Source organism: Ylistrum balloti, unplaced genomic scaffold (assembly GCF_031769215.1).
Source record: "Ylistrum balloti isolate Yb309-2 unplaced genomic scaffold, AGI_CSIRO_Ybal_v1 Utg369660, whole genome shotgun sequence".
Taxonomy (NCBI): domain Eukaryota; kingdom Metazoa; phylum Mollusca; class Bivalvia; order Pectinida; family Pectinidae; genus Ylistrum; species Ylistrum balloti.
In genome coordinates this window covers 195,828-208,787 of record NW_026781911.1, presented here as the reverse complement: position 1 = coordinate 208,787, position 12,960 = coordinate 195,828, and the positions used below count along the sequence as shown (strand labels likewise).

Below are 12,960 nucleotides of genomic sequence, written 5' to 3'. Positions count from 1 at the left end.
TACATTGTCAGACAGAAGACTTGGTTACATTGTCAGACAGAAGACTTGGTTACATTGTCAGACAGAAGACTCGGTTACATTGTCAGACAGAATATCTGATTATGTCATCAAATAAAGATTTGGTCAGATTGTGAGAGAGGTTTGAAAGTTGGACTTTTTTCACTTTGTTGTATGAGATAAGAGAGTGTTAGTGTGTAGGACAGGTATGACCTCCCTATCCTACATAAGAAGACACAAACAAACACTAACAAGGTTTTCTGATTAATACTTGTGTTTTAACTTTGCAGCACAATGGTGATTCCTGCTAAAGGACCACAAAGTTACATATACTAGGATATTGTATCTTTTACATGCAAATCACACCTTCCAATATCACGTAACCTCTACAATAATTCCTTCCCTAACACCTATGACAGGTAAAGCATAATTATCACATTATTTCAGAAACTGGATTCCATTCATACCAAATCATTTAAACAAAATACTTAAACAAAAAAACTGACACAGTTGCTACAACTTACCTACAACACAAGAAAACAACTTGTTGTTCAATGCATGAACTAAGGTACGTGACGAAACAACTCCTAGTTCATTGTGTAATCTATAGCCATGTGATAACCCAACTCCTAGTTCATTGTGTAATCTATAGTCATGTGATAACCCAACTCCTGGTTCATTGTGTAACCTGTAGCCATGTGATAACCCAACTCCTGGTTCATTGTGTAATCTATAGTCATGTGATAACCCAACTCCTGGTTCATTGTGTAATCTATAGTCATGTGATAACCCAACTCCTGATCCGTGTGTAATCTGTAGCCATGTGATAACCCAACGCTTGATCCTTGTGTAACCTGTAGCCATGTGATAACCCAACTCCTGGTTCATTGTGTAATCTATAGTCATGTGATAACCCAACTCCTGGTTCATTGTGTAACCTGTAGCCATGTGATAACCCAACTCCTGGTTCATTGTGTAATCTATAGCCATATGATAACCAAACTCCTGGCTCATTGTGTAACCTGTAGCCATGTGATAACCCAACTCCTGGTTCATTGTGTAATCTATAGCCATGTGATAACCCAACTCCTGGTTCATTGTGTAATCTATAGCCATGTGATAACCCAACTCCTGATCCGTGTGTAATCTATAGCCATGTGATAACCCAACTCCTGGTTCATTGTGTAATCTATAGCCATATGATAACCAAACTCCTGGTTCATTGTGTAACCTGTAGCCATGTGATAACCCAACTCCTGGTTCATTGTGTAATCTATAGCCATATGATAACCAAACTCCTGGCTCATTGTGTAACCTGTAGCCATGTGATAACCCAACTCCTGATCCGTGTGTAATCTATAGCCATGTGATAACCCAACTCGTGGTTCATTGTGTAACCTGTAGCCATGTGATAACCCAACTCGTGGTTCATTGTGTAATCTATAGCCATGTGATAACCCAACTCCTGGTTCATTGTGTAACCTATAGCCATGTGATAACCCAACTCCTAGTTCATTGTGTAATCTATTGCCATATGATAACCAAACTCCTGGCTCATTGTGTAACCTGTAGCCATGTGATAACCCAACTCCTGATCCGTGTGTAATCTATAGCCATGTGATAACCCAACTCGTGGTTCATTGTGTAATCTATAGCCATGTGATAACCCAACTCCTGGTTCATTGTGTAATCTATAGCCATGTGATAACCAAACTCCTGGCTCATTGTGTAACCTGTAGCCATGTGATAACCCAACTCCTGATCCGTGTGTAATCTATAGCCATGTGATAACCCAACTCGTGGTTCATTGTGTAATCTATAGCCATGTGATAACCCAACTCCTGGTTCATTGTGTAACCTGTAGCCATGTGATAACCCAACTCGTGGTTCATTGTGTAATCTATAGACATGTGATAACCCAACTCCTGGTTCATTGTGTAACCTGTAGCCATGTGATAACCCAACTCGTGGTTCATTGTGTAATCTATAGCCATGTGATAACCCAACTCGTGGTTCATTTTGTAACCTGTAGCCATGTGATAACCCAACTCGTGGTTCATTGTGTAATCTATAGACATGTGATAACCCAACTCCTGGTTCATTGTGTAACCTGTAGCCATGTGATAACCCAACTCGTGGTTCATTGTGTAATCTATAGCCATGTGATAACCCAACTCCTGGTTCATTGTGTAACCTGTAGCCATGTGATAACCCAACTCATGGTTCATTGTGTAACCTGTAGCCATGTGATAACCCAACTCCTGCTTCCTAGTATCAAACAAGGGAATCAAAGAACAAGTGATACCTAGTAAGCATAGAAATATTTCTAATAATGGTAACAAATATGATTAAAATAACAAATGATTCTAACTAAAATATATCTAATATTAGTAACATATGTAAGGACCTATAATGATTAACTATATGTAAGCAAACATCACATTTATCAAGCACCATTGTTTGGCAGTCTAGTGCTTTTGTACGTGATGTAGTAAATGGGTACTCATTCTTCCCTGAATTGATCCTGTTACTTAATCACATTTCAAGGAAGAACAGGTTTGAAACCAGGCAAATTCACTGATTAACACTGACAGGAAAGGACCAATGGATATCCTTATAAGGTAAATAGAAATCACAAGTTATAAAATCACTCATGGTGTTTTTTTTTTCTTTTTTTTTCTCTCTTTTTTGGAAAATTGTGGGACAAGAAATAGAGCACCATACAGCTGGTTATCATTTTGTTAAAATGCTGTTTGGGATTTCATGTCAAAGTGAAGGAATCAGCTTTACAAACATCAAAATATATAACCAGATATACAGTGATTATAAACAAAAGCAGTTTTGAGGATCAGAAAAAATAATACTGCACAATAGATGAATATTTAAGTCATAATTCAGATTAAACAAATGGTATATATCAGCCACATCCAGTCTACCAAGAGGTACCAAACCTAACTCATATGTCAGGTCACACAGACTCAAACTTCAGGTAAACCCTATCAGGTCACATGGACCCAAACTTCTTGGTGAACCCTATCAGGTCACATGGACCCAAACTTCTTGGTGAACCCTGTCAGGTCACAGGGACCCAAACTTCCCAGTGAACTCTGTCAGGTCACATGGACCCAAACTTTTTTTGTCACTTTTTTTTTATCATTTTTGAATGCAAAGAATGATATCAATCATATGTCTTCGTTCATTCTTAGTCTTTTTTTTTTTTTGTTTTATTGTGCATTGAGTTGTGTTTTTAAAGACATTTTCTGAAGTGGCTGATATTCCAACCAAGCTTTAACCATTCTTCACACATATATATATGTCACCCAGTCATTAATCTGTAAACGGCACCTACCTCAATCAACTTCTGTTTGGCATGCTGTAGTAACTCTTGTTCACGTCCACTGAAGAAACTTAACCCAATGGGAAGGAGACGCTTCAAGCATGCTACATTTAGACTATTGTGAAGTTCCATCCTCTTTTTCTCACGTTTACGACCATGGCGTTTATTGGTAGTCACGTTCTCTGGATTGCTTGTCGATGCAGCTTTGGTCTGACTTGGCATGATCAAAGCCATGTTGTCTATTTCATTGGCCATCACAAAGTTCTGTTCCTCGCGCTTAAACAACTGTCATATACAATCAAGTATGACTATGTAAATTTGATCACCGATTCTGTATCAACCTCCTACAATAAACTGCTTATACTTCTAATTACAATCAGAAATTTTCAACTCTTGTTTCATCATGGAATATCTTTTATAAAGATTTTATCCATAACTTATTACAAAATTGAATTCTGAACACAAAAGTGTTAACTATCACTAAAGAGATATTTGCCTTTCCCATAAAACGGTGAATTACTTACAATGGACCTTGACCACAGGCCAAACATAACAGCAACACAGGTGAAGAGCTCTTCAGCTTCTGAGGACGGATTCTTCAGCCATTGTGACCTGTGTAGGTCTACATACTTGATCAACAGGGGATAGAATGCATAGATATCTCTCACTAGGATCCCAAAGGCCTGTAGACAAGGTCAAGGTCATCATCAGCACAATATCATAGTCAGGTAATTATTATAACTTTTAACAGAAAGGTCATGGTCATAATCAGTACTGTAGTATATACTTCAGGTGATGACCATAGCTTTATGCAAAAGGTCAAGGTCATCATTCAGATATTTTAGTTTTTTGACATTCTGACTGACATAGTAAAATGTGAAGTTCATCTCCATGCTTTAAACGATCATGATCTTTTTATATTCAAATAATACATGGTGTTTAAATTAATTTGAAACTGACTGATAACCTAACCACAATATTGTGTAAGATAAGAGTAATTTTATACTTCAGTGGAATTTTTATAACATAATAAATTGTAAGGTAATGCAGCTTGATGACAACTAGCTATTTCCATGACGTATTACCTCCTGTGTCTCCTGTTCAAGGTCAGCTACATCTGTTGTACTATGCTTGCTTGCCAAAAGGCGCTTCTCCAGCTGTTCAACACCAGAGTTACCTTCCCTTAGCTTCATGGCAATGGGTAGGAAGTGTTCTTTGATCATGTCCGGAGTGGAGTTGACAATGATTGGCTGGGTTCGGGCTGGTAAAAATGACAAATATTGGCATGTAGACCTCCAAATAGTTTAGTTTCATTCATCCAATAAACAACTAAATTTTTTCAACCATATATACTCTTTCATAACTAGTATGGCCAGGTGTATTATAGCCTTATATATAAGGAAATATCAATTTTAAAAAATTAATCTCTCATCAAACCCTAAACATTTATTTATTAAAAATGCTAATGATTGCCATCATAAAATGAACATCAGAACAATATATGATTTGAACAGCACATGGCGATGAAGCAGAAAAAGCATCAGAGGACGAGATTTACTTGCTATCCGGTTCATCCAAGGAGCGTCAGCACTGCCTACGTTGTTCCTAATGAGTTTGAGCACATTACCAAGAACATTGTTCATCAACTCTCCAGTTACCGTGGTAACCTGAGTCACTCTGAAACAAAGTTTTGAAACATTTCTGATGATTCATTTCCTGTCTTTAACATTTATTACTATTATTGGAGTACTATTGATTTGGAAGATAGAAGCAAACATTTTAAAACTTTATCTCCTAACTGTACGATAAATTTCAACTGCTTCATGAAATTGTTTTCATAAATGGAGTGCATTTGTATTGTAAAACATTACTATTTTTCAGGTTTTTGTTGATTTCAAAGGTACATAAATCCACAAGTTCATATGTCCATGAACCGTTAAAGTAAGCATAATTACACTGACAATAGGATTTTTTTGAAAATATATCATTTTACAATATGTGAAGTCATACTTACGAATCAATGGACTTTTGCCTTTCAACCAGCCAGAACGGTAAGTAACTGCAATAAAGAGTCAACATGTACACTAGTTTTAAGCAAGACATTAGTGTAAAATTAGTACACCACACTAAAGGATCAAAAGCTACTTGGTCATGGAATATCTGCCTGGTATCAATGCAGAGTGAACAAGTAAAGGAACTGAAATCAGAAATAAGAAAAGAATGATATCAGCCTCATCAGTAGCTGCTGAAACTGACCTGCAGAGCATTGGTAGGGTGACCTCTATCACGTGAGGAGCCTCGTGGTATTTACCCCCAGACTGGGCTAACTCCTCGATCTCCAGGATGATCTTGTCTAATACAGGCAGGTTCTCATTTAGCTGGTCCATCACCTCTGTGTAACAACAATAAATATAGTGATAATACTCCCCAGATATGTGTACCACCAAAAGTCTTCTAGTTTCTAATATCAGATTGCAATGATTTCTACTTTTTTCTAATTCATAGACTAAAAGATCTACAAGAAACTGATGATTGTCAAATAGGTTTGGGTTTTAAAACAGTTTTATAACTTCATTCTTATTTTTTATTTTTCCCTATTTTGTTACCGTTTTTACCCTGAACAAGCTGATGATTAGAATTGCTACCTGTATGTTGGTACCTGTACCTTATGCCAGGATGTTGGTCCTTGTGCCAATGTCTAGAAACAAAGGCAGGGTCCATCCAACTTATAAAGTCTGACTCAAAGTCTAGAGGTGAGCTAATTGCAGGACATTGAAATAGACGCTGTATGTAAATCTACTGAACATCAATGGATGTTAGTGGGCTTATTGTCAGACATGGTTTTATTGTTAGGGAAATATGGTAACTACGTACCTTGTGCCTCAAGTGAATGTTCAGATATCTTGCCCTCTAGTCCGTACAAGATGGAGTTTTTGTTGTATTTGTTGAGGTCAGGCTCCAGGAAAGCGACAGGGAAGCAGGCAGCAAAGGATCCAAGACATTCTCCGAGAGCTGGTCGATGTCTGGTCAAAACACAGTAGTCATTATATAACAAGCTAATTAAGTTTTGAAACTGTTATAAATTATCTAAGTCTGATGACAGATTATAAAACTTCTGATCTATCGTGAAAAGAATAACTGACGATACAGACTTATAGCACTTTCTTGCTTACCCAAGAACGGCCCATATTATACTGATAATAAAAAAAACCATTTTTTAAAATATGTATTAATTATAACATAAAAACTGTACATAACTTAGAGGCAGTCAGTATATCTTTTATTGCTGAAGGAGACTTGATCCCCTAATTTAGTGGAAAGGTTATTTTAACCTCCATAAAACATTAAATATATGTTGTTAGCTTGGTGTTTTGTCAGTAAAAAATAATCAAGAAATAAAAGGTGATACAGTGTAGTGATTGAAAGAAACAGGACAATTATCTGAGTAGTGATAAAAGATAGCTAGTTGAAATCAAATGAAATAATTTCTAACAAAAAATTGTGAATTTATGATTAAAAGAATCTTTGTGTTTAAACATGATTTGTAAAAACCAACTTGCAATGGCTGAGAATCAGTTAGCTCTCCAGAAAAACCCAGCAAATTCTGCCACTATCTTAAACAATGTTTATATTACACTTAAGTTTTGTAAGTTGAACAAAATTATAGATAGTCCAAAATTATATCAATCAATTAGTTATGTATTAAATATCCAACCATACAGAATATCTCAATACTAAAGTTTGAAACCTATTAAAGCACTTCATACATCAAACTCAACTAATGACATCCTATATCAGATTACTTGTATCTTTAACTTTACTAATGATATGATAGTAATAAATTCTGTGTCAACAATTAGGAGAAGTAAACCCCTTCCATAATTTACCTAATTTAAATGATGGAGTAATTGTTCAGATACTGGGCCAACCAAACCTAATGAAGACTTTTTAGAGGAAAAAAGTAATAGGTTTTAAGATCTGAGGATTTGGATGGAGCCTCATCATTATCTGTTTCTTAGCTATCCTGACAAGAAAAATTTCTGTACAATATCAGGTAATTCTTCCTCAAAATCCTACCATCATCATATTTCTCTCCCAAATACAAAGTCATTAATAGCAATCTACAGAAAAAGTTTAACTTACACTTCCAGCTTTTTACAACAGGTGAAGATGGGGCTTAATGGGATTCTATTGGCTGTGACTACATCTATACCTTATTTAGGTTTTTGTTAGTTTTTACCTGTACCACATGGCATATTGCACAGTGCACTGCAGTATTAGCTACAACAAACTACACAAGGAAAGCATTGCCAGTCGGCTGTGTGGATTGCCTGTTATACATGCACACAAGTAACTGGTTAATGATAAATAAAGTGAAGTTATTGTTATATTTCAACAACAGGAAAACAAGCTATATATCATATGTATCTTGGTGCCTAACATTGTAAAGACAGGCTAACAAATGTCTGATACATTTTCACACTCAACATCACATGATCATCATTTTTAAGTTTCATTTTATCTAATGTTTCTGACTACTGCAATGACATTCATATCAATGATAAACACATTGCTTATTTTTTAAATATCATATTCCTGTGTCTGAAATATTGCCTTGATTTCTTGATTGTCATTTTAAAGTGTCTTCATTAAAGCAGATTAACAACAAACTGAATTTTTAAAATCCAAGATGGCCAACCGTCAGCCATATTATTCCTTTAATTATAGTCTAAAAAGTTTTGATGAATTGAAGAAGTAATTTGAAAGATCCATTTTAGACTTCATAAGAGAAAGTATTAAAAAACTGTTTCAGGATCAATGAGAGACAAAAAACCAATAACAAGTTGATGATAGTGAACCAAAAATCGCCACTCAGGATACTTACAGGTAACCATCATCAGATTTAAAGGGATTTCAGGTAAGCTTTAACTCCATGACCCTATCCAGACAAGTTCTACTGAACATCATTAGTGTTACCCAAGTGTGTTAAAAGTGAGAACTTACACCTGACCAGAACACAGATGTGACAAACTGGTGCGGTTAACTCATGCAGTGCTCATACCAATCAGAGACAAATTTGTGCAAATGCACACTGAATTGAAACTTATTATAAACATACATCAAGCACTAAGCTCCCTGGCCACTACCTAAATACTTCAGAATATACTGGACAGATTTGTATGCAGGTAATTTTATACATAACTTGAAGAAATATCTGTTCAAGTAACATCTTAAGTCAGACAACTACACAGGAATAAATCTACCTGATACTTGCACAGGTATTCAACACCTTAATATCTGACAACTGCACAGGTAATTAATATATAACACCTGTACAGGCAAACAGCATTTGAAACTTTACATATATCTGATATCTGACACCTGTACAGGTAATTAATATCTTACAGGTTAGTGATATCAGAGAACAGGAAACCAATATTGAACAATTGTACAGGTAACATACAGGACAATTGTACAGGTAACCAATACAGGACAACTATACAGGTAACCAATACAGGACAACTATACAGGTAACCAATAAAGGTAACCAATACAGGACAACCGTACAGGTAACCAATACAGGACAACCGTACAGGTAACCAATACAGGACAATTGTACAGGTAACCAATTCAGGACACCTGTGCAGGTAACCAATACAGGACAATTGTACAGGTAACCAATACAGGTCAACCGTACAGGTAACCAATACAGGACAACCATACAGGTAACCAATACAGGTAACCAATACAGGACAACCATACAGGTAACCAATACAGGTAACCAATACAGGACAACTATACAGGTAATCAATACAGGACAATTGTACAGGTAACCAATACAGGTAACCAATACAGGACAACTATACAGGTAACCAATACAGGACAACCATACAGGTAATCAATACAGGACAATTGTACAGGTAACCAATTCAGGACACCTGTACAGGTAACCAATACAGGACAATTGTACAGGTAACCAATACAGGTCAACCGTACAGGTAACCAATACAGGAAAACTATACAGGTAATCAATACAGGACAATTGTACAGGTAACCAATACAGGTAACCAATACAGGACAATTGTACAGGTAACCAATACAGGTCAACCGTACAGGTAACCAATACAGGACAACCATATAGGTAACCAATACAGGTAACCAATACAGGACAACCATACAGGTAACCAATACAGGTAACCAATAAAGGGCAACCATACAGGTAACAATACAGGACAACCATACAGGTAACCAATACAAAAGATTTCAAGTTATAGACAGCTGTGCAGATACTGAGTATCACACACATGCACACACCCTTACACACACACATCCTCACCCACATTGATACCAGTCACTTGTACAACAATATACCACACATATGCATAGCTATCAAGTTCTGAGGAATGATATACAGGTATCCTACTCTAGAGAGATACAGGTTTCCTACTCTAGAGATATACCGGTACCATACTCTATGGAGAGATACAGGTTTCCTACTCTAGAGATATACCGGTACCATACTCTATGGAGAGATACAGGTTTCCTACTCTAGAGATATACCGGTACCATACTCTATGGAGAGATACAGGTTTCCTACCGGTACCATACTCTATGGAGAGATACAGGTTTCCTACTCTAGAGATATACCGGTACCATACTCTATGGAGAGATACAGGTGTCCTGCTCTAGAGATGTACAGGTGTCCTGCTCTAGAGATGTACAGGTGTCCTACTCTAGAGATGTACATGTATCCTACTCTAGACTTGTACAGGTACCATACTCTAGAGATGTACAGGTATTCTGCTCTAGAGATGTACAGGTATCCTACTCTAAAGAGAGATACCTGTATCCTACTCTAGAGATGTACAAGTATCCTACTCTAAAGAGAGTTACAGGTATCCTACTCTAGAGATGTACAGGTATCCTACTCTAGAGATGTACAGGTATCCTACTCTAGAGATGTACATGTATCCTACTCTAGAGATGTACAGGTATCCTACTCTAAAGAGATGTACATGTATCCTACTCTAGAGATGTACAGGTATCCTACTCTAGAGATGTACAGGTATCCTACTCTAGAGATGTACAGGTATCCTACTCTAGAGATGTACATGTATCCTACTCTAGACTTGTACAGGTACCATACTCTAGAGATGTACATGTATCCTACTCTAGAGATGTACAAGTATCCTACTCTAGAGATGTACAGGTACCATACTCTAGAGATGTACATGTATCCTACTCTAGAGATGTACATGTATCCTACTCTAGAGATGTACATGTATCCTACTCTAGACTTGTACAGGTACCATACTCTAGAGATGTACATGTATCCTACTCTAGAGATGTACATGTATCCTACTCTAGAGATGTACATGTATCCTACTCTAGACTTGTACAGGTACCATACTCTAGAGAGATACATGTATCCTACTCTAGAGACATAAATGTATCCTTCTCTAGAGGGAGATACATGTATCCTACTCTAAAGAGATACAGGTATCCTACTCTTGAGAGAAAGATACAGTTTAATATCAAGAATAACAAAAGAACAGAGGCAAGTTAGTAGATATCAACACTGGAAATAGTTCCACATATCTGTACTAGTACATGCAATTTTCCCAACATCGTGTAAATATAAACTGAGACAAGGCCTGATTTCAGTTTTAATTCATTAATTTCACGATCATTGCATTTATTATGTAGAATGAAATTTTAAAACTAATCATCCACACATTTGTTAATTTGATACTGTTAATTGTAATGAACTATTATTTATCATTAGTTCAGACTAGAGAGGTATTACACAGCTTAAGCATATCACAACTGTTAGCCTATGTTATACAATAGAAGCACAAACCAAATGGTACAGTGTGAAATAGAAATTTCTAATTAGAGACGATAAAGCTGTAATTGTCGAAGTTCTCTAAACCAGCCCTATAACTACTTCTGTGGTAAAGATTAACTACCAATGTTAAGGAACTACACTGGTGGTCTTTTTCAGCCAATGCAAGTTGGTCATTTTGTTTTGTTAAAGAGTGGTTAAAAAATGATAGGAACAGCTGAAAGTTTCTCCACACTACACTAGAAAGCAAAGACTGGTTTATTATGAACTTGCCAGTGTTATTTTGTTCAGGAGATTTGCTGGTAATTATGATTATCACATAAAAGTTAGCTAATGTAAACATTATGAACATCATCCATAAAATATTCTAAATAAAAATGTTGCAAAAAAAAAAAAAAAAATCTGTAGTCTCTACATGGGGAAACACACAACATTCCATAAAATAATCTCTATTTTCATCTAAATAGCATAGGGCCAATGGGAAATCTGACAGGAAATTGAAAATTGCAAAGCATTTTGGGTAAGGAAATTTTGAAGATCGGCAGAGTAAATGGATGATGAAATAAAAGTATAAAAGTAACACAGCCTGCCATGAAATATTAAAGGATACATACAAAAGATAAACAGGAATCAGCTTTTAAAAAGTCACAACATGCGGAATTAACATGAAATAAACATCACACGCTGAATTACAATAGCTATACCTGGACAACTCCGATAAGACTGATTCCCTACAGCACAGGACGTTGAAAGGGGGAAATAAAGAAAAAAAAAACACAACTGTACAGTCATAATCTTTATAAATAATAACAAAATAAAACATTCATAGATGTGAAAATACAACTACAAACCGAGACAGCAAGCCAACTTTCTATACACTAAAGTTGCTGGAACTATTCAAAACAAGGAAATATTTTTGTGGGAGTTTAAAGAAAACCATTAAAAACAAATTATGTTAGATACTGTAAATTTTACACTGAATTATGTGTTGTAAAAATCTGTTGTTTTTTCCGATTTGCAGAGACCCAGATGGGTAAAATTTTGTATATTCACTGCAAATCTTGAGACTTTTGCCTAAAATGATTCAGCATTACAATAGAACAATTGGTTTCAAGACTTTTGATAATTTCTACAAAAAATTTCAACATTTAAAGTCAATTACATGTATATATCAAGACACTAGACATAACATTCCTTATGCTAATGGAACTTTCAGCAATACCATTGTTCTGCTGAAAACCAAGTGCTAAAGTAACATGTAAAGTAAACCAGATCCAAGGAGGTAAGAGATCCAGATATTTCAAATTATATCTGGGTCTCTGAATTAATTTGTCAATAAAGCCAATCAAAATATACAAGAACTAAAACTATTTTAAGTATATATTGAAAAGAAAAAATTTGTTCCATTAAAAATATATTTAAGAAAATTTGTTAAATATGTTCTGGAGTAAATGAAACAAAAATATGGAAGTTTATAAACTTGATGTTGAGACAACACGATTGCCACTTGGACAAGCTGGGTGCCTACATTGTCACTACAGTACTGTATGAAATGAAAATTGAGAAAGCATATAATGATACACAGTGATTATGCTGGACATTCATCACGACGACATTCGACCACTGCCAGTATATATAGGGCAATAAGGTACCTAGCTTCCTGGGTTTTATTGAGAAGCCAGCTAGGAAAGGTAATTCAAAATGTTCAAATTAATACATGTTTAACAACACTGTAATGATTAATAATTGAGAATGTAACAAGATATATTTCATATTCTCT

General features: G+C 35.7%; 1 protein-coding gene across 1 annotated transcript in view; it reads right to left on the bottom strand.

Moving 5' to 3' along the window:
• The window catches only part of LOC132558522 (ryanodine receptor 2-like), a 157,435-nt gene that overhangs the window by 38,036 nt on the left and 106,439 nt on the right, over positions 1-12,960 (bottom strand). The window contains 8 exon segments of the mRNA XM_060223095.1: positions 3,347-3,619; positions 3,859-4,017; positions 4,420-4,595; positions 4,893-5,011; positions 5,349-5,393; positions 5,591-5,726; positions 6,209-6,357; positions 11,885-11,911. Coding sequence (XP_060079078.1) covers positions 3,347-3,619; positions 3,859-4,017; positions 4,420-4,595; positions 4,893-5,011; positions 5,349-5,393; positions 5,591-5,726; positions 6,209-6,357; positions 11,885-11,911 — 1,084 coding nt within the window.